The 22,713-nt window shown below is 41.9% G+C and overlaps 1 protein-coding gene across 2 annotated transcripts in view; it reads left to right on the top strand.

The window, feature by feature from the left end:
* mgll (monoglyceride lipase) overlaps nucleotides 1–21,875 on the top strand; it is a 56,279-nt gene extending 34,404 nt beyond the window's left edge. For both annotated transcript variants that reach the window (XM_044118188.1, XM_044118180.1), the window contains exons 5-8: nucleotides 629–739; nucleotides 1,140–1,229; nucleotides 3,311–3,526; nucleotides 13,922–21,875. In XM_044118188.1, the coding sequence (XP_043974123.1) occupies nucleotides 629–739; nucleotides 1,140–1,229; nucleotides 3,311–3,526; nucleotides 13,922–14,053 (549 nt within the window). In that variant the 3' untranslated portion in view covers nucleotides 14,054–21,875. The remainder of the gene's footprint in view (nucleotides 1–628; nucleotides 740–1,139; nucleotides 1,230–3,310; nucleotides 3,527–13,921) is intronic.
* Nucleotides 21,876–22,713: the final 838 nt, after the last annotated feature.

Below are 22,713 nucleotides of genomic sequence, written 5' to 3'. Positions count from 1 at the left end.
CTGAGTTCTTTTATGGCCTCTCGAAAGAGTCATCGATGGACTCTTGGAGTAACTTTGTCAGGTTCTCCTTCCTGGTGAGATCCACCACAGTTGCATGATTTTCCACATGTAGATAATAGCTCATACTCAAACCTTGGAAAGCAATTTGTAATTTCTCCCTAACTGATAGATATCGAGGACTTTGTCATCTGCGCTTCGGTTTCTTCATGGCGAAATGATGAGTTGCTTTTTAAGATCTTTGAGCCTACTTCATATCGTCAGACAGGCTCTGTTTAATTTTCTTGAGGATACATTTCTGGGAGTCATCGGGGATGAATTGAGACCAAAACCAGTGTTAACTTAAGATTTCATAAATGGGGCAAGTTTCACATTTAACCAAGTTCTTGATAGTTTTCTTCCCCTTATAACTGGATTCATCTTCTGAAAATGGGTTAGGGTCTTCACTGAAAATTTCTGTCTAAATTGTCACATTATTAAAATTTGTGTGATGATTTGAAACTAATTATTTTTTCACAGTTCTTTATAGTCACAGTTAAACTGAAGGGGTGTCTAAGCCCCAGCACTTACTACTCCAACAAAAACAAATTAGGTGAACCTAAAACTTTATCTGACGTTTACTCCTCCTTAGGGTGGTGCTATCTCCATCCTCACCGCCTGTGAAAGGCCCAATGATTTCACTGGAGTGGTCCTGATAGGCCCGATGGTCCAGATGAACCCAGAGTCTGCGACGCCCTTTAAGGTACTGCCTCATGGTCTATGTGTTTATTATCACAACTGAACTTCTCTCTTTTTTTTATTTATGTTTTTTCTTTCCTTTCCTACCTCTGTCAACAATCAAATTTCAGTTCCCGCAACCAGCGTCATCTTTTCAAAGCCAGACTTCAGCTAAATCAAAATCTTTAATGGGACAGAGAGGGTTTGTTATTTCCTAGATATGTGTTTTAATATGATCTTTTTTTGTTTGTTTATTTGATTTGTTTTCCTTCAAATTGGTGCCAACTTAAAATAGCAAAACACTCGGATGTGAAGAGAACTGTGAAAATGTTCAGACAAAGTAAGATTCTCCTGACGAAGGTGTCAGATTGTGAAAACAAACAAAACAAAACAAAAAAAACTCAGCCAGCTTCTTCTCCCCAAAGGTTTTCGTGGCGAAGCTCCTGAACCACATGCTGCCGAGCCTCTCTCTGGGATCCATCGAGTCCAAATGGGTCTCACGGGACAAAACGAAGGTGAGAGACAGACTCTGGCTGCAGTGAATCTGAGTAGGTATGCTCTGTTGCTGGTGTATCTGAATTATCAAGTGGTTTGTGTGCATGTGTGTCTCATGGGAAAATGTGTCCAGTGGTGTACATTCACGTGAAGTTGAGCAATTTTTGAACAATCCCAGGATGAAGACCGCACCTGTTTAGCAACGACAAACAAAGCGCATTTACTTTGTGTCACATTTAAAATAGCTGCAGCTTCACCACGAGGGAGCCAGATACAAACATTATGTCACGTTCACACACCTGTGAAACCACGTATTCACACAAGTTTGTGAAACTTTACATGCGCATGTATCTCAGCAGCCACACATCCTGCTATTTCCACTTCCTATAATAAGAGAGAGGAAGTTTTTGAGTTCAACAATAGGTGGTTTTAATCCTTGTAAAGTGTTTTGGGTGAATGTGACCCATTTAAATTTTTGTGTTGCTCAAAGTGCAGGTTACACTTTCATTTCTTTCCATGAAATGTTGTGACGTTTTCGCATCTAAGGCTATAAACTGCTGTGTCAAATATCTGCACACAGTTTGTATACAAAGATGATGTTGTGGGTCAGATGGTAAAATAAAACAATCAACATCACCACACCAAATCCGGGGTAGATTGTCGTCTTCTAATGTCATCAAAATGACTCCTGGTCCCACAGGATTTGCTGTCGCAAGAATTGATGATACTGAATCAACATTTCAGGTCTTTGCATCTCCACTTATAGAGAAGATAATCCTCAACATGACTAACTTGAAGGGGAGGTGTGTCTTTCAAGAAAAATGGATCCACTGGATCTAACTGTCTTGTAATCCTGGTATCAGCTAGGGAAATATTGAAATCAGGAGTTCTTCAATATAGCATTAAAATTGCAAAATTTCTTTTTCTCATCTCTTCTAAATGTTTGTATAACCTAAAATAAAGTTATCATTGGTTTAAGTTCATTTTTTTTTGCCTGTCTAAAGTGGATTTAAACAATACAGGTCAGAATAACTAATAAGAACAGACCTACCAGAAAGAAGTAATAATGCAAAAACTACTCATCATAAATAAACCGTAACAAAGTCAGAAATCAAAAAACACAAAACCAAATAACTATACCAAAAATAAACTTTTTGTCCTTAAATATGTAGTTTGACAGAAGCTGTAGAATTAGACTTGTTGACTCACAAATCTTCTGACATTTATTCTTTATTTAATCACTTTTGACATATTTAAACTATTTTGGTTAGACTTAGTCACAGCTGTGCGTACTCAGAAACATGTTTGTGGATTAGATAGCATATATGAAATACTGCTTTACAAATATAGATGCTTTATTTAAAAACTGACTCAGAAAAAGTCATGACAAACAACAGCTTAGGTAATAAAATGGGATGCAAAATAAGACATTGCTTTGGACACTTGTGTTATGAAACATGCAGCTATTTTAAATGATGTTATGTTGCTACCAGTATCTGAGCTCCTCCCCTCTGCCTCTGCTCACCTGTTCATCATTAAACCATCATTTACTCTCCATACCTGGGTCTACTACGTCTACCTCCCAAACCTCTCAATCGCAATTTATGACAACTGTAAGAATCACCCTTTAAATGAAATAGTTTCAAAGTCACATGGAATATGATAGGTTTTTGTTGTTGTGCTGTTTAAGTACTAACACTGGGATTCCAACAATCTGATGTTAGTCCAGTAGCCGCCCTGCAAACAGCTGCTTCACCGACACGACCCAACACCATAAATCTGTGTTGGGGAAATAAATGCATACAAGAGAAAAAAAAGATTTCACAAAACATAACTAAATCAAAAACATACTGTGTAGATGAGTTGTTGATTTAGAGGTTATGTTTGCATCTCTTATCATTCTGTTTCATAAATGTCAGATCCTATGCTGTGCTTTTGGGTTAGGGTTAGGGTTTACTGCAATGTGGGATTTATTTTGTTGTTGTTCTAAAGCCTTGCTTGATATCAAAACATGGAGGAATGCTGCGAAATCAATGTTACAGAGTCCGCCCAACACTGTTCTTTCTCCTCATAACTCTTTTGTATGGATGTCTCCCGTCAGGTTGAGGCGTATGACAATGATGAGCTGAACTACCATGGCAGGTTACGGGTGTCGTTTGGCATGCAGCTGATGGCGGCGGCCGAGAGGATCGAGACGGCGATTCCATCCATCAGCTGGCCCTTCCTGCTCCTCCACGGCGACGCTGACAAGCTCTGTGACATCCGAGGCTCTAAGATGATGTATGAGAAAGCTGCAAGTTCGGATAAAAAACTAACGGTATGTGTGAGTTCTCACAGAGGCCATCCCTTTTTTTGAGAGGTGGAAGAAAAACATGTGACATGATATTTTTAGTTGAATAAAGGGTGGTAGGTTTATTTGCGCAGCATTGTTCAAAGATAATGTAATGCAGGAAGATCAACAGCACGGGAGTAATAAAAATCACATTTATGACAAGACAGACTAAAAGAATTGTTCATTTCAAAATTGCATAAAAAGAAAAAAACTCAAATTTGAACAAATGAACAGATGAGAAATGACATAAACTAACTGATTAAACAGTATTTGACCTTTAGAAGAAAGACGCAGAAAAAAATGAAATTTGGTCCTAATAATAACAGTTTATGAACTGAGAGTTTGTTCCTGAGCTGAGGAGAGTAAAAAAATAAAGTCTGGCTCCCACACGTTTAGTTTTGGTCCTGGGAACACTGAAGGAACAGGATTTAAACTTCACCAGCATCTCTAAAATCCATTCATGCTGTGCCGTTATAGACCATCACCAAGATTTGAAATTCTGTGCCTTTTACAAACAGGAGTGAGCAATTTCAGGACTGGTCAAATATTATGACTTCTTTCTGATTTTGTCATGATGGGTTCAGTTTTTAACAAGCCCACATGCAGAACACAAGACAGGAGAAGTAGGATCAGTGTTAAATGATTTAATAATGATCACACAATTATCGGCGAGAATCAGGATGGTCTGGTCCAGGGGAAACGACAGTGACGGCAACAATGGTTCACTATGAGGAAAGAGCAGAGTGGTGAGTTCAGGGGTCGTGGGAAGAAAGAAAATCTCTCTGGGAAAACAGGCTGATCTTACTTGTAGTAGATGAACGTAGTCTTGGAGGGGAAACAATGTATGTCCGGGGTCTCGGTTCTTGGTGGGTCCAGGAACAACGGAGGAGTGCGGCGGGGAGCGGACAGGTAGGCTCGGGTGCAGCGGAGAACGGAGGAGTGGTACAGCCGCCAGCCGTGGAGTCCAGGAGATAATTGCAAAACAACGGAGAGGTGAGTCTGGGAACTCAGGCAACCTGTGGGTACTTTCCACGGCGTCACGAGGATGGTTCATAAACCAGGAATTCAACCGGGATCTCATCAAGGGATCACCTAAAGGCAACGGAGCAAACAAAGATAATTACTAGAATGTTCAAGGACAACTAGAAACACAGAGACGGGCTCAGGGGGCTCAGAGGTACCGTGACTGGCTAACACTCAGGCGACGCTGAACTGGCGGCCAACTCCTTAAGTCTGCGCCGCTGATGAAGATGATCACGAACAGCTGCAGATGATAATGCACCGCACTCCAACCGGAACCTGTCGCCATCTGGTGGTAGAAAGTGATAAGGGCGCACAGGAAATCCCACCACGCAGCCAGAACCCCGGAACATAACAGTACCCCCCCCTCAACGGTCGCCACCTGGCGGCCTAGACGAACTGGAAGGCAACGAGGAACGATAGTCGGAGATAAGGGAAGGGTCTAAGATGGAAGAACCCGAGATCCAGGATCGTTCCTCCGGACCGTAGCCCTCCCAATCGACGAGGTACTGCCAGCCACGACCTCACCGACGGGAGTCCACGATCCGGCGGACGGTGTATGCAGGATGACCATCAATGTCACAGGGGGGTGGAGGGGGTTCGGCTGGAGGGCAGAGCGTGCTGGTCTGGATGGGTTTAATCTGGGACACGTGGAAGGTGGGGTGGACGCGGAGGGAGGCGGGCAGACGGAGACGGACAGCAGACGGATTGATTATGGTTTCAATGGGGAACGGACCAATGTATCGGGGAGAGAGCTTCTAGGAAATGGATTTGAGCGGAATGTCACGCGAAGAAAGCCAAACCTGTTGACCTGGGATGTATATGGGTGCTGGTCTCCTCTTACGGTCAGCCAGGCGCTTATTTCTGTCTGCAGTGTGGTTGAGGTTACGGATAATGGTGTTCCAGACTTTCTGACAACGGCGGATGTGATGACAGACGGAGGTGACTGAAATATCCTTTTCCTCTGAGGAAAGAAGAGGGGGTTGATAACCAATGGAAGCCTCGAACGGGGACATACCGGTAGCTGCCGAAATGTGGCTGTTGTGAGCGTACTCCACCCAAGGGAGGAATTGGGACCAGTCAGAGGGGTTGGTGGAGGTAAAGCAGCGGAGGGTGGTTTCCAAGTCCTGGTTGAGCCGTTCGGTCTGACCGTTGGTCTGGGGGTGAAAGCCGGAAGAGAGTGAGACAGATGCATTGAGAGCCGAACAGAAACTTTTCCAAACCTGGGAGATGAACTGAGGACCTCGGTCAGAGAGTGTTGTGTTGTGTAATACTACTCCATGCCACTAGGTGGAGCCGCTGGTAGGGTGTGTGAGAGAACGGTAGGCGAGTGAAGAGAAATAATGAAGAGAAGGATAATGGCGTTGTATTCGTTCTGTAGTTGGATTTGATGTGCTGCGTTAAATAAAGGCACAGATGTTCAAGAACGTGTCTTGTTTCTACACCATTACAAATTGGCGACGAGGGATCCTGCGTGTGCGTTTTTTTTCTTCTGCTGAAGTTTTTCTACCTACTGAATTAGCATGGCTGCTAACGTCCACCCACCGCCGTCGTTTTTGCCCTGCCCTGGAGAACCTGCTCTACCATTCAACATGTGGATGCGTATGTTCAACAATTACTTGCTCGTGATTAATGCAACAGGGAATGCTTGGCCTGACGCCAGAAAGAGAGCGACTTTATTGCACTGCTTAGGAGCAGAAGGACAACGAACGTTCTACTCATTAACGAACACAGGTGACACGTTTTCTTCTGCTGTTGCCGCTCTAGAAAAACACTTTTCACCGAAAGTCAACATTGTTGTAGAAAGGCATGCTTTCAGAAAGCGAACACAATCACCACATGAGACTGTTGAGCAGTACGTGACTGCTCTACGTGACCTTGCTTCTAGATGTGACTTTGATGATAAGACCGAAGAAATGATCCGTGATCAGTTAGTTGAACACATATTCAACTCCAGAATAAGAGAGAGACTCCTACTTGAACCTGATTTGACTCTAGATAAAGCTGTTACTCTTGCAGCACAAATGGAGTCGGCAGCTTCCCAAGCTAAAGCGTTAACAGCTAATAGTGATGGCCATGTCCAAGCCATACAATCTCGCTCATACTCAGCTACTAAGAATAACAATTCCGTCCTTCGACCTACCAAGGCATCTTCTGCTACGTCGATTCCTGCTAAAAGTTGTTTTAGGTGTGGTTCAAACAAACACCTGGCTAACTTCCGCCAATGCCCTGCTGCTAAAGCTACATGTAAACTCTGCCAAAAAGTTGGTCACTTTGCCCGTGTCTGCTGCTCATCTAAGACGAGACAGGTCCGTGAAGTGCAGCTACCAAATCTGACTGTACTGTACTTGAGAGACACTTTGCATGCATCAAAAACCCTACAGTGTGACATTGAATTACGCACCACAACTTCACCTACCAAGACACTTCGACTCACTGTCGATACAGGCTCTGCAGTTTCCATACTGCCACAGGAAACCTACAAAGAACATTTCAGTGGTACACCGCTACGTCCCCCTGACCTTCGTTTGGTTACGTATACAAAAAAAACAATTCCTGTTCTAGGATGTTTACAAGTTGAAGCGAGTAGAGGACTTACTACTGCACCAGCTACTCTTTTTGTTGTAAAACAGGGAACTCCTCTTCTTGGCCGAGACTTGATGGAAGCACTGCACATTTGCATATCTGGAAACGCTGTTTTGCCACCATGCACTGCCCCTACTGCTCCCGTGATGACAACAGATGCATCACAAGCATCACTTACCTCTGCTGCGGCTGCTGCTGATATAGGTTGCGTGAAATCATTTGTTCATAAAGTAAGACTGGATCCTACAGTTAAACCAGTACGACAAAAGCTTAGACGCCTTCCCTTTGCGGTGAGGGCTCCAGTTTCAGCTGAACTGAACCGCCTCCTGAAAGCTGGAGTCATTGAACGCATTGATGCATCGCCATGGGTTTCACCAATCGTAGTGACAGGACGCAAGACAGGAGGGATACGTTTGTGTGCAGACCTCCGTGAACCAAACAGAGCTGTTATTACAGACTGCTATCCCTTACCACATGTGGATGAGTTGTTTGTCAGTCTACAAGGTGCAACTCTGTTTTCTACAATCGATCTAGCCAATGCATACTACCAGCTACCCTTGCATGAAGATAGCAGAGATTTAACTGCATTTATCACACATGAGGGTCTTTTCAGATTTTGCAGAGTTCCTTATGGCCTTGCCTCCGCTCCTTCAGCATTTCAAAAGATGATGGCTGAGATTCTAAAAGATCTTCCTGGTGTCCAGAATTACCTGGATGACCTCATCATCTATGGTAAAACTCCTGATGAGCATGACGGTAACCTGAACGCTGTTCTCCAAAAGCTCAAAACTGCTGGTCTTGTGCTGAATGAAAACAAATGTCATTTCAGAAAGACATCTTTACGTTTTTTTGGTCATGTCATAACTGCAGATGGCATTCTCCCTGACAAAGCACACATTGACGCTGTTTTGAATGCTCCTCTACCCGCTGATGCTGCTGCATTGAGATCCTTCCTTGGGTTGGTCTCTTGGTACTCCAAATTCTTGCCCAATTTTGCAACAATTGTGGCACCTATGCGTTCTTGTGGAAGTGGGACAAGTAACTATATATGGACTGCAGAAGCACAGAAAAGTTTTGAAGAAATTAAGCAGCTTCTGGTGAACAGCCCTGCTCTTGCACTGTTTAACCCTTCTTTACGTATTATTATATCTACGGATGCCAGTGATTACGGATTGGGTGCTGTCTTTGCACAGGTTCAGCCTGATGGAACAGAGAAGCCTGTGGCCTTTGCTTCTGACACTGTCTGCAACCGAAAAGAAGTACTCTACTGTCGAGAAGGAGGCACTTGCATGTGTGTGGGCTACAGAGAAATGGAGAACATATTTGTGGGGTCGACGCTTCACCCTTCGAACAGATCATCAAGCTCTGACCACACTTCTGAGCACAAAAGGAATGAATCGAGCTGGACTGCGCATTGCACGGTGGTCAGCTCGCCTGCTATGTTTTGATTATGATGTCATTTACCGACCTGGTTCTCAAAACTACACAGCTGATTGCCTGTCACGCCTGCCTTTGCCTGCGACGTCAGATCCTGTACCGGATGTGGATCCGGAAGTGGTCGCTGAGATTTCTGCTACTCTGTCCGCTCTTCCTGTTACTGATTTTGATTCAGCTTGCTTCTCCTGCCCTGAACTGATAGACCTGCGTGCGCAAATGGAAAAAGGCTGGCCTGCCTCCATTAAATCGGTCAGTGATACACTTGCGCCATACTACAAGATCAGACATGAACTTTCCACTTACAGTAATTACGTCCTCAGAGGTGCGAGACTCATTGCACCACTTTCTGTCAGACATACTCTGATTACACTTGCACATGAAAGTCATCAAGGAATTGTGCGCACGAAACAACGTTTGAGAGACCTTTACTGGTGGCCAAAAATGGACTCACAAGTTCAGGATGCTGTAAAGTTATGTGTAATGTGCCAGTCAAATGATAAAACTGCCCAAACACGCCCTGCTCCTCTTCAGCCTGTGCCACTGCCAGATGGGCCATGGAAAAAACTTGGACTTGACATTGTAGGTCCATTTGACACAGCTATTCCGTCTTGCAGATTTGCTATTACATTGACTGATTATTATTCTAAATGGCCTGAAGTTGCGTTTTCACATACTGCCACTACGAATGATGTTATTCAGTTCTTGTCAACTGTTTTCAGTCGTCATGGAAACCCTGAGAATATTGTTACAGACAATGGCACTCAGTTTACATCTGGAACCTTCTCATCATTCCTCCAGAATAGAGGAATATCTCACACCAGAACTTCTGTCTATTATCCTGCTGCCAATGGTGCTGTTGAAAGGTTTCATCGTGCTCTCCGCTCCTGCATTCAAACTGCAATACAGCAGTCTACGTCGTGGAAAGACACTGTCTCAGAATGGCTTCAAGTATACCGTGCAACACCTCATGCAACTACATTCACCTCTCCATATGAACTTCTCTTTGGGAGGAAAATGCGTACTAAATTGAATATTCTTCCTTTGCCTCCTGCTACATCTTCACTGCACGACAAGGCACAACGTGCAGTTCTGAAGCAGCAAACCAAAATGAAACGCTACGCTGATGCCAAGCGCGGTGCAAGAGTACCTTCATTCCAGATAGGAGAGAGGGTGAGGATACGGAATCCATTACATGTTCCAAAAGGTCACCCTAAGTTTACCCCTCCTGCAACCATCACAAAGATTAAAGGTAAACACACCTTCACGCTGAGTGACGGAAGGAATTGGAACGCATCCCACCTTGCACGCTGCACTGCAGTTTCTGGACAAGACTCTACTATGACAGGACTGGAAAGGGTTCGGCCTGATTCACTTCCTCATAGGAAGCTTCCTCGTGCAAAACACAAACCCGGTTGGCACAGAGACTTTGTTATGTCTTAAAAGTTATGTAGAAAAATAACTGTTTCGTAAAGTTATATTTACTGACTTTCTTTGATAAAATGTTATTTCATTTACTGGTTACTAACATGGGTTAATTTGTTTTATTACGGAATTATTGAGAAAAAATCTTGTTAGAGTTAAAGGGTTATGTAATCCTTATTAGTACATTTGTTTCATATTTCTGTTGCTACAAATATGCAGATAATTTCAAGTGCATTTGGATAATGGGTTGTATTAGCAAATTCTGTTCAAGTATACTGTAGAGGAAGTTTAAACCTTAACAAGGGAGGAAATGTTGTGTTGTGTAATACTACTCCATGCCACTAGGTGGAGCCGCTGGTAGGGTGTGTGAGAGAACGGTAGGCGAGTGAAGAGAAATAATGAAGAGAAGGATAATGGCGTTGTATTCGTTCAGTAGTTGGATTTGATGTGCTGCGTTAAATAAAGGCACAGATGTTCAAGAACGTGTCTTGTTTCTACACCATTACAGAGAGGATGTCTTATGGGATGCCATGGAGTCGGAAAACGTGTTTGATCAGAAGTTGAGCGGTTTGAAAAGCTGTGGGTAACTATGTTCATGCCCTTGGAAGGAGGTAGACCGGTAACAAAATCTATAGATACGTGAGACCATGGCCGTTTGGGAACGGGGAGAGGTTGCAGAAGGCCAGATGGTGGTTGGTGAGAGGTTTTATTTCTGGAACAGGTGGTGCAGGCTTGGACATACTCACTGACATCTTTATGGACAGAGGTCCACCAAAACTTGCAGTTGACAAGTGCTATGGTACGGCTGATTCCGGGTTGTGCAGAGAATTTGGAGGCATGGAACCAGTGGAGAAAACGGGCTCGGACTGAGACAGGAACGTAGAGCTTGTTGGGTGGACAGGTGTTGGGTGCAGGTTCTGTCAACTGAGCTTGTTTAATGATGTCTTCGATCTCCCAGGTAACGGTAGTGACGGTACAACTGGGAGGGAGAATGGTGGCAGGAGCCTTCTCGGAATCATCAGGTGAGTACAGGCGGGAAAGTGCGTCAGGTTTGATGTTACGGGAACCAGGGCGATATGAGATGGAGAGATTGAATCGAGAGAAAAACAGTGACCAGCGTGACTGACGTGGGTTGAGCCTCCGGGCAGACTGAAGGTAGGACAAGTTCTTGTGATCGGTCCAGACCAGCACCGGATGCTCTGCTCCCTCCAGCCAATGTCTCCATTCTTCCAGGGCTAATTTTATAGCTAATAGCTCCCGATCTCCCACATCGTAGTTTCTCTCTGGAGGTAATAATCTGCGGGAAAAAAAGGCACATGGGTGAGTTTTATTGTCGCGAGGAGAGATCTGGGTTAAAACTGCACCAACTCTGGTGTCTGAGGCGTCGACTTCGACAATGAACTGTTGGGACGGGTCTGGCTGAATCAGGATGGGTGCGTTGGTGAAGAGGGCCTTGAGGCGTGAGAACGCCGCTTCTGCCTCTGGAGTCCAACTAAAAGGGATCTTGGAAGAGGTTAGTGCAGTTAGTGGTAAAGCTGTCTGTAGTTTCTGATAAAACGGCGGTAAAAGTTTGCAAATCCGAGGAAGTGTTGGAGCTGCTTGCGGGTTTCGGGTGTGGGCCACTGCAGTACTGCCTGGATCTTTTCCTCCGTTGGCCGTACCTGTCCGCCCCCTAATATGAAACCCAAGAAGGAAATGGACGGCTTGTGGAACTCACACTTCTCAGCTTTGACAAATAGTTTGTTCTCGAGTAGTCTTTGGAGAACCATGCAAACGTGGCGTTTGTGTTTCTCTAGAGTCTGTGAATAAATGAGAATGTCATCCAGGTATACGAAAACAAAGATGTTCAGAAAGTCTCTTAAAACAACGTTTACTAGGGCTTGGAAAAATGCAGGCGCATTGGATAAGCCAAATGGCATCATGCAGTACTCGAAATGGCCAGTAGGGGTCTTAAATGCGGTCTTCCACTCGTCACCCTTGCGTATGCGCAGAAGATGGTAGGTGTTTCTCAGGTCGAGCTTGGAAAAAACTGTAGCACCATGCACTGGTTCGAAGGCCGATGATAATAATGGCAGGGGATACTTATTCTTAACTGTAATATTGTTTAACCCTCTATAGTCTATGCAGGGTCTCAGGGATCCATCTTTCTTCCCTACAAAAAAAAAATCCAGCTCCCAGAGGGAAAGATGAGGTGCGGATTATACCGGCTGCCAAGGATTCTTTTATATATTTCTCCATAGTTTCTCTTTCAGGTCGAGAAATATTGTATAAGCGACTGGTGGGTAACGGAGCACCCGGCAGGAGATCTATGGAACAATCATATGGACGGTGAGGAGGGAGAGAAAGAGCCTTGGACTTACTGAACACAGGAGCGAGGTCGTGGTATTCAGAGGGGATTGTGGAGAGATTGACCGGGTCCGCCTCCTGAGGCTCAGCCGGTGGAGGACCTGGGGGAACAGCTGAGCGGAGACAAGATGAGTGACATGAAGTGGACCAGGATTCTAGGTGTTTTTCGGTCCAGTTTATTTGTGGGTTGTGAAGTTGTAACCAGTGGAAACCTAAAATTATGGGGGAATTGGCTGATGAAAATACAAAAAATGAAATAAACTCACTGTGGTTACCAGAAATGATGAGGTGGAGTGGTTTGGTTTTATGTGTGATGTGTGGCAGCGTTTTTCCATCTAATGCAGTGACTTGCAGTGGCACAGGTAGTGGCTCGGTCTCTATTCTCATTTGTTTAACCAGGGCGTCGTCGATCAAATCTTGCTCGCAACCAGAGTCGACTAGGGCGGATAAAGAAAATGACTGGGTCTGAATCAAAATGGTTGCGGGCAACAGTAAGCGAGAACGGAGGAGTGGTACAGCCGCCAGCCGTGGAGTCCAGGAGATAATTGCAAAACAACGGAGAGGTGAGTCTGGGAACTCAGGCAACCTGTGGGTACTTTCCACGGCGTCACGAGGATGGTTCATAAACCAGGAATTCAACCGGGATCTCATCAAGGGATCACCTAAAGGCAACGGAGCAAACAAAGATAATTACTAGAATGTTCAAGGACAACTAGAAACACAGAGACGGGCTCAGGGGGCTCAGAGGTACCGTGACTGGCTAACACTCAGGCGACGCTGAACTGGCGGCCAACTCCTTAAGTCTGCGCCGCTGATGAAGATGATCACGAACAGCTGCGGATGATAATGCACCGCACTCCAACCGGAACCTGTCGCCATCTGGTGGTAGAAAGTGATAAGGGCGCACAGGAAATCCCACCACGCAGCCAGAACCCCGGAACATAACAGATTTTGGTTAGCTGCAGTTCATTCAGGATCAGCTGCAGCTGCCATATTTATTTATTTACAGTGACATTTAAAGGCACAATTAAAACAATTATACAGGCTTTTGCTAAAATAAAAGCTTGTATGAATTTTTCTTTGTTTTTGGGGGGGATTTTTTACAACAAACTGTCTATTTTAGGGTGTACCGTAATAGTTTGACTTCGTAATAGATTGCCTGTTAAATTTCAAGTCTGACTTCATGGCTTCAAATCTGGTTACATGATGGCTTCTAACTGTGCATTTTTCAATTATTTCTGCATTAGACTGAAGGTTTGTAAATTGAAATTTTTGTGAGGGTGAAAGCTGTTTCTGATTATGTCAAGGTTTCTACGATCCTCCAGACATCCAGTCCACACATATACAGTACAAGGTTTTTAAAATATTACAATTCTCTCACCAAAACACACCCTAAAATTGTGCTACTCCTTACACCCCAGACATTTAGAATTAGATTTAGTGATTTAGATTTAGTGCTCATCAAATGGCTGTCATATCAGAAAATGTTCTGTTTCCCTTAAGAATAACAGTTTTCAGAGGATTTTTTTATGCATATCATCTCTCTGACGTGGCCAAATGTTTCCCCAGATCTTTGAAGGAGGCTACCATGCTCTCCATCATGACCTCCCTGAAGTGGCCGAGACTGTGCTGAAGGACGTGACGAGCTGGATCACAGATCGACTGCCTCCGGCATCGACGCCACCGCAGCACGGCTCGTAGATCTCCAACGTAAAAAAGAAAGAAAAAAAAAAGAACTCAGTCAGCGCTCCAAGGAGACTCCCAAACCGTATCCACCGGGCGCACATCCTTTCCCGAAGCCATGTGAGGCGTAACACTTCTTTCCTGTCCAAGGGAGGTGTTTGAGCTCTCTGATCTGACATCGTGTTTTCTGTCTGAAGGGTTTACTAACATCATTTCCCATCTTCTTTAAGAGGATGATGCCATCACAAACTTTGATCCTAGAAACTCAGCAAAAATAAAAATTTCTTAGCAGAATCTACAATCAGGGATGTGCCTCAGTGGGTGTGTTGGTTTTGTCATCATCTCCTGGTCTCCTGCGCTGCTAGAGTGAAGTTGAAATCACATTAAGTTATGGTTCTACGTGCAATAATGACATTATCCTGCATTAGTTACTGAATTGATCTTTTAGATGCTAATACCAAATGTAACACCTTGCTTTACTGATACGAAGAAATAGCACTTGCTTTTCCGTCCCTCAATCCGCAATACATCAAAAGGTCAAGTTGCTGTCTGATCTCTGCTAGGGGGTGATGGCTAAGGTCACCTCAAACTCAATAACTGGTTTCTCCAATATTCCAACATAAACTCCATAAATCTTTCTGAGTTCACTTCATATTCAGAAGATATCCTATCTTTTCTTGACTTCTTTCATATGTTTCCTTTGGTCTGAAGACAGAAGGACCAATAAACAGCTCAAAATCAATACTTCTTCAGCAAAGAAGATTCAGACAAGTTTTTTGTGTTTAGCTGATAGATTTGAAGACATTTTATATATGGCACTGTTTACCTTTTTTAAATAAATGAGTGCTTTCAATGACAGAGTTGTGAGCACAATCGTTTCTAGGAGGCAAATTAACCAGGTGATGCTGTTGTGACTTTCTCTCCAGATGGGGCCTCATACCAAGAGGTCAAAGGTCAAATGCTTTGACCCCCTTTAAGGCCACGGTTGACTTCACTGTTAGTGGTTCATGTAGCATCTGTTTGGTGAATAGGGAATACCTCACAGCTGTGAGAGGAATTAGCGTGGTTCTGTCGGGGGAAGCTCCACTGTCTCACAAAACGAATCATAGCTTTGAATTTAGTCAGATTTTGTCAAACACAAACCGAAACCCTTTCTGTTGGACTTCTGTGTGATGGAACAACACAAAGTAGCGGCTAAGTGGGAAGTTGAACAAATCTGAACGGTCAATACTCTGTTGAAGCACCTTTTGTGTAATTGCAGAGCAGATCTTTTGAGGTCGCTGCCAGCTTTGCACATAACATTTTTTTGCACATTCTTGTAGGCAGTATAGCTCAAGTTCGGTCAGATGTTGGCCATAAATGATCGTCAGTTCAAGTCTTCCCACAGATAGATTCTCAGTTGGATTTAGGTCTCGACTTTGACTGGGCTATTCTAACACATGAACATACTTTGATGTTAACCATTACGCTGCAGCTCTGGCTCTATATGGTTAGTTGTTCTGCTGGAAGGTGAACCTCTGGCTCAGTCTCAGGTCTTTTGCTGTCTATAAAAGGTTTTATTCCAGGTTGACGCTGTCTATAGCTCCACACTCTTCCCATCCACTTTGCCTTGTTTCTCTGTCACTGCTGGAAATATCATCCCCGCAGCATGATGTTGCCACCACCATGTTTCCCTGTGAATACACATGTTCTCGGTCATGTGCAGTGCCTCTACGGGAGGCATTTTCCATGTCAAGCACAAAGTTCAATGTTTGTCTAATCTAACTTGGACTCCATTTGTTACATGTTTGTCCCCTAAATACCATCCATCCATCCATTTTTCTAACATCATTATCCCTAGTGGAGTTGGGAGGTCCTGGTGTCTATCTCCAGTTAAATTTCCGGGCGACAGGCGGGTTTCACCCTGAACAGGTTGCCAGTCTGTCGCAGGGCAACACAGAGACAGACAGGACTCACAACCATGCACACACACACACACACACACCCTAAATACCATGTAAAAAAAAAAAAAGAAACTGCATATGGGACATTTTTCCCCTTTTAATAACACTTTCTTCCTGATACTTTTAAAAAAATTTGACTTTAAGTGTATAAATATAGTTACACATCAGAAGTTAATATAGTTTTAAAGTAGAAAGCTTTGGAATAGATGTCTTATTCTGAGTATGAATGCTAGGTAGAAATAATTACTACAATTATTCTAAAATGGACTTCTTTATAGAAAGCTACAGTTGAATGAGTAGCAGAAGCAGCTGTCAACTCTTTCATTCTGCTCCCCCCCACACAGCAGAGTGTCTCCCCTGAAGTCAACCTTGGCTTTAAACACCTAAGCAATCATGTCACACCAGCTTTTATTTTTGATTAAAACATTTTAACATTGATTTTTTTATTCTTTAATTGTAAGCTAAGCAGGCACACACTGCGTCGTACCGTCCTGCGGACTGTAATTATCCGCTGTCGCTACCTGTCGCTTTGAATCGTTCACAATGAGAAAACACTTTAGAAGTCAGGGGTCCAACATCAGGATCACGGTTAGCTCATTGTTGGTATTCACAACCAACTTATTAGTAGAAAATGTAATTATTAGTGTTGGGTGAGTTTAAATGAATCACGCAGAGTTCACAGACACTTGTGCAGGAGGTGTGGGGAACATGGTGACGACCGGCTGTCATGTTTATCTGCAGCAGCAGTTCTTTTGTTTCAAATGCACTTCACATGTGCCGTCACCAGGGGGATCCCAGCTGAAGTGATACAATGAGAGGAATCTCTGGGTTCTATACGCCTTTCCAACTTTCCGTCTCCTCCGGTCGCGCCGCATTTCACTGTGCGCTGGGTCTGGTATTTTTATTTCATCTTTCACCTTCCTCTCCTTTTTTTTTTTTTTTTTTTTGACTACGAGTGCTAACGATTGCTCTTTGTTCTGTCCATCACGTACGCCTTTGCTCTGTCACAGATTCAGACATGTTGTCCACGGACACCCACACCGTCACACGCAGGGAACTATCTCGGCGGCAACAGGCTGCGAGGATGCATTGTGGAGATGTTGCCTTAGAGCGCTCTTTTTGTCCTGTAAAATGTACAACTCTGGTAAACCTGAAAGATTTAGCTCAGCGTAGTGCCGGATCATACCACACAATGTCCAAGTGAGCATCCTAAAATTTCTCTTCCACAGATGATTGGTTTTTGTGTGTGTGTGATCAACAGCTCAGGAAAAAAAAAAGTCGAATTTGAAATAATAGCATTTATTATCTCATCACACAGAAGATTTACCCTCAACCTGCATCACCCCGTGTGCAGATATAGACAGAAACGTAATGTATTCCTGATTCTCAGGGGGAGTCAGACCTCTTAACCCTCAACCAGAACCGCTCGCACTTCAAACACAATCTCCTCCTGATTAGGTTGCAGCAGACCCAGCAGCGCACAAAGGCTGCCCAGTCCCCAGTTGTATTCAAACTCCTAATGGCTCCCCTGCTGCACAGCATCAGCACAATGACCTCAGTTCGCAGCGTAATTTAGAAAAAAAAAAATCTCTACCTGTCAGACTACGTGAGTGGATATTTCTGCCTGTTGTTTGCTTTGATGGTAGAGAGAGAAACCGGGATGCAGGGAGAGGAAAAAGCGAGGAAAGAAGCCAACAGTAACCATGGCAGCGCTTTCTGTTTCTTCTTCTTCTTTCTCTCTCTCTCTCTCTATCTCTCTCTCTCTCTCTCTATCTCTCTTGTGAAATCACTCAGTAAAAATAAATATTCTCATTAATTTTGTGGATCGTCTGGCAGACTAGAGGGTCTCGAGGCTTGTTGTCCATTTGCTGCTCTGAGGATTCCCTTTTTGTGTGAGTGTTGAGATAAGAGACTAAAGCATCATCATCTCGCAGTGAATAATAAGAGCTGCATGCGCTGAATCCTAAACAGCAGGGATTATACACCATTTGTGTCAAATGAGGATCTTTCCTTGGACATTGTGTGGTTGAAATTTCCCTTTTTTTTCTTCATACATTTTCTAATTTTTTTTACACTTACATTCCATGTCTATTAAAGAGTGATAAAATACAGTCCAGCACTTTCCCAATAGATAACATTCCTATTCATCCTAACAGTCAACAATCCCTGGCTTCACTTATTTTAAAGACTACACATGTCCACTGACATGCGTTGTGGTGAAATTGCTCACACTGAGACAGCCATGTGAAAATGTTCAGTTCAGATCCAGACTTCGGACAGGCGCTCTATATTAAGTAACTGGGGAGGGAAAAAAGGGGGCAGAACAGAGCTGAATCCCAATTGGGCTGTGGCTTTTCTAACAAAGCCAGATTCATCCTGCCTGCTGGTTTGTCAATAGGGACACTGTTTCTGTTTGAGGTTTTTTCTTTTTTTTCTTTTACGACTTTAGGACTGTTTCTATGAAAGAGCTGTTATTTATGACAGGAGTGAAGGGGCAAAGGCCACTCTTTCTATAGTTTTATGAGATTAATCTGTTCTGAGGAGGCTCTGTGAAGTGTGCCATTAACGGGATAGTTTGTACGTTTTTTTGGAGTGAGGTTCTATTCAAAGGTTATCAGCTGCTGATGTCTTACATTCATTGAAACCCTTCTTGGGATTTATAAAGTCTAACTTAGTATGTGATACAGGCTAAGTCTAACAGTTTCTCTGAGAGGGAACAAGACCAAAGCAGATTTCTTAGAATATCTTCAGTCTCAGAAATGCTCCATTCAAATGCTGTCTTTCTGATCCTCTAAACCAGTGGTGTCCAAATGGTGGCCTGTGGGCTCTTTGTAGCCCTCAGGGTGATGTAATGTGACCCCAGTTCAAGAATGGTTGAAATTTGACTCACAAGCACAATCAGTTCACAGAGACAGACACATTTAAATTTAAAATGTAAACTACTGGATAGATTCATCTTATATTATCTCAGATTTTTTTTTGCTTTTTGTTTTTACTCTAATTCACAGTAAATAGGATTACAAACATGCATCTTTTTCCATTGATAAAATATCTGATAATGATAATAATCATACAATTTTCAAAGAAAGTAGAGCTTTTATGCCTTTCTTATTGTCGAAATCACAAATTTTCCAGACTAAAACAATAATAATAACTGACCCTTATTTATTTATTTTTCTTTTTTAAATCTTTTAATGGCAAACATTTGAGAAACTCTTTCATCTTCAAATCAACAATGATTTGCAAACATGTGAGTATCTAGTAGTTTCATTAAAATATAGGAAATGTTGTTTCTTACCATGGGTCTATGGGTGATGGAGGTTGGGGGGGGAGTGTGCCACTAATTATCTTCTGGTGTGAAAGCACATTTAGAGAACATGTGAAGCATTTCTGGTCAAATGACTGAAAGAAATGCAAAGTAGCATAAATGGTTAATTATAGTAATCAGTTAGGTCCTATAATTTCCATAATCAAGCAGAAATGCTGGAATGGACAATTGAAGTGTAACAAAGTTTACTGAGAGGGAACCTTTGAAATTCCTTCTCAGCAAAGGTTTGACAATGGTCACTGCTTTTCCTTATCTGTTTTATGTCACATTAAAATAAAATAAATCTTAATGTTTTGCTTTTCTTTTGGCCTGTTCAAATGAAAAACACCTACAAGTAGCTGTTAAGTTTTATTCTGAAAACTAAAAGTAGAAAAAATGGAACAGAAGTCGTTCTTCTTCTATTCAGTAGCTATTGTGACATTGGTGGCACAACACCACGCACCTCCATTCCCTGTGTAAACATTCCTCAGCTCTTTATGTAGATGAACCACCCTGGTAACCTGTTGATGCTCTAAAGGCTTTTAAAATAACTGTAGCATGTGATGTTTTTGACAGTTGTTTAAAAGGCAGACGTTTTGTTTAGTCTGGATCCCTCTGTTTTTTGGGGGGGGGTTTTGTTTGTTTTGGGGTTTTTTTGTTTTTTTTTTTTTCAACAGAACCTCATCTCAAAAATTCTGAACTATCCCTTTATGGCGCTCATGTTGCTGTGCTCAAGCTGTCAGCAAGATTTGAACAGGTCTTCTCCAATTTGCTGTGAATGCTAAAAATGAGTAAATAAAAGTAGTTAGTTTCACCCCGGTCTTGAAAGAGGTAATGGGTGTATAACAACAAGTTTTAGAAATCCTGTTCAAATCTTGCTGTTGTTAAGAAATCTTGTACAATTATTGTACAATAGCTTTGTATTTATAACACACAAAAATTACAATTGTATTGTATTTTAGCTATTTTTTATTTATCTCGTGTAGAGTACTATTAACAAATAACTTCATGTATTGGCATGTTAGTTACACAATGTCAATGTACGTTTTATACCAGAACCAATTCAGACATCCTGATGTTCACTTATTCCACTTGTAGAGCTGTTGTATATGTAGTCAGCAATCAAACATTGTTTTTCTAAGGAGATTTATATGATAAGGAATTTACTCCAGTATGTTTTAGATGATGCTGGATGTGAAAAGAAACTACTGCCAAATAATTTTACAGAGTTTTGAATTCATTTTCATGTTCTAAACATCTAAAGCTCATCTTACTCTTCAAAATTGAAAATGTGACAATGAAGATGTCATGTTTAACAAACATTCAATGTAATTCAGCAGTTTTGAAAGTGTATGGAACTCATCCAAAATCTTAAGCATTAATCAGAAACAAAGAAAACCTATGATTAAATTTCTTAAAACACAATTTGCGAGTTATTCTTGACAATTTATGCATTGCAAAACTTTGTTTTATCTATGTTGTTTATGCCTTATTGTTGATGAATGTGCATATTATAATTGTTTGCCTGCATTGAACAGTAAGCTAATTAGAAAGGCAGCAGCTGATCTGCTAGACACTGGAATCAGGTGGTTTGTCCTGATTGGCTCATTGATAATGAGGGACTGGCTAGGTCACACCTGATTGGTGCATGTCCAATAAGGATCTTTTCACATACATGAAGGTTAACATTCATGTTGCTCCTGACTTTCTGACATCTACTGTCGTGTCCACCTGCTTGTGTACCTCTTATCAGTCTCATTAAATTTATGTCTATTAATCCTTGTTAATGTGAAAACAAGGAAGCAGACACATTAAAAACTGCTACTGCTCCTTTTGATACAAGATGAACTTCGCTATTTAAATACCTCCCTGCTTTGTTACACACCTGTTCAAGTCCATTTTATGTTAATACCAAAAAAAAAAGATTTTTAGATGAAAACTGTTTGAGTTTACCAAGGCTAATAGTAGCTAAATTACTCATGAGCATTGATCAAAATTGCATAAAATAGATAAATCAGGGGTTTTATTCTGTTGTTTTTTGTGCTAGCTTAAAATAAAATTTTAAAATATAGTTTTCCATCAGTGTGACTATTTTTGAACGATTGGTTAATTTGCACGTGTATCTGGAGCAACTCTCTCCATGAGTCATTCTGGCTCCTCTTAAGGGATTTTAAGTGTCTATGAAGGGAAGCTCCCCGATGTAATACAAAGCCTGGAGAGATTAGATTGTATTTGTAGGGAAATAAAACACAGAGGATTGGATAGTTAAGTCTTCCTTGTATGTTTTCTGTGTTGATTTGTTTTAACATGTTGTAATGTTACTGAAGGACAGTTTCAATATTCCTGCGCTGGTGTTCTGCTATGTCCTCCAAGCTGAAATCCAATTTAAATTCAGGTATTAAATCTGCTTTTGACGGAGATAATAAAATCACTTCATTGGTCAGGCATCAGCATTTGAAAGTTTGTAACTGTAAATAAGATGGGTTTGAAAAAAATAACACTGAAAATTCTTCTGAATGTCAATCTACTTATTGCTAGACTGTTCACGACGTCCACATTGTCTTTTAAAATAAACAACATGACTGTTTAACTGCCTTGTGTGACTTTTTTGTGAGTTTAAATGTTATTTATTTCTTAACTTCATGCTACAACTTATTTTAAAGATGAAAATGTTTCTGAAAAAAGTAAAAACCCACAATTAGTTTAATGAGGATAACCGGCTGCAGATTTTTCCACAGCATATAAATCCTGGTTTGTTCGCATTTCAAATAAGTAGTAGTAAAATTAATATTTATTTAAATTTTTTTATTAAGCTTATTTTATAGGGCAGACACAATAACATGGACCAACTGAGTAAAGCAGCAGTCCCACTCCTGCGTCATAGTGCTTACAGCATGAGCTAATTTGCAGCACTTGTCCCCAGATGGGCTTTTATGATTTTAAGATAGTATTAGCCAGTGGAAGGGTAATGAAAGAGTAACATAATTAAAAATAGCCACACTTTATAACTACAAACCAAAATCATAGATGGTGTCACATAAGGTTAGTCATAAAAATAGAAATACTTCTCATCTTACAGCTTCTTTGTATTCTGCTCCCTCTTTTTCTCACTGGAAACTGTAAATTTAGGAGAGGATAATCACTCATACTTCAGAGTGTCAAAGATTCACAGCAACGCAGATCAATTTCTATTTGTAAGTATATTGCACCCCCATGTGTCAACATTATGCGTTCCTTTTTTTTAATCATAATTGGCTTTTTATTTTGTTTATTATTTGCTTCAGTCATTAACATTCCAGACAAATATCTGGGAATTTTTTTAGGTTGGATTCCTTAAACTCTAATTTTAGCAATTAAAACTTCATCAGACTGTCAGGTATCAAAAAAAAAATGTTTGATGTTTTCCCTTTCCATATATGCAAACTGAA

The sequence above is a fragment of the Gambusia affinis genome, linkage group LG01 (genome assembly GCF_019740435.1).
Source record: "Gambusia affinis linkage group LG01, SWU_Gaff_1.0, whole genome shotgun sequence".
NCBI classification, from domain to species: Eukaryota; Metazoa; Chordata; class Actinopteri; order Cyprinodontiformes; family Poeciliidae; genus Gambusia; species Gambusia affinis.
The sequence above is the reverse complement of the archived record's forward strand: the minus strand, read 5'-3'. Positions and strand labels throughout refer to the sequence as shown.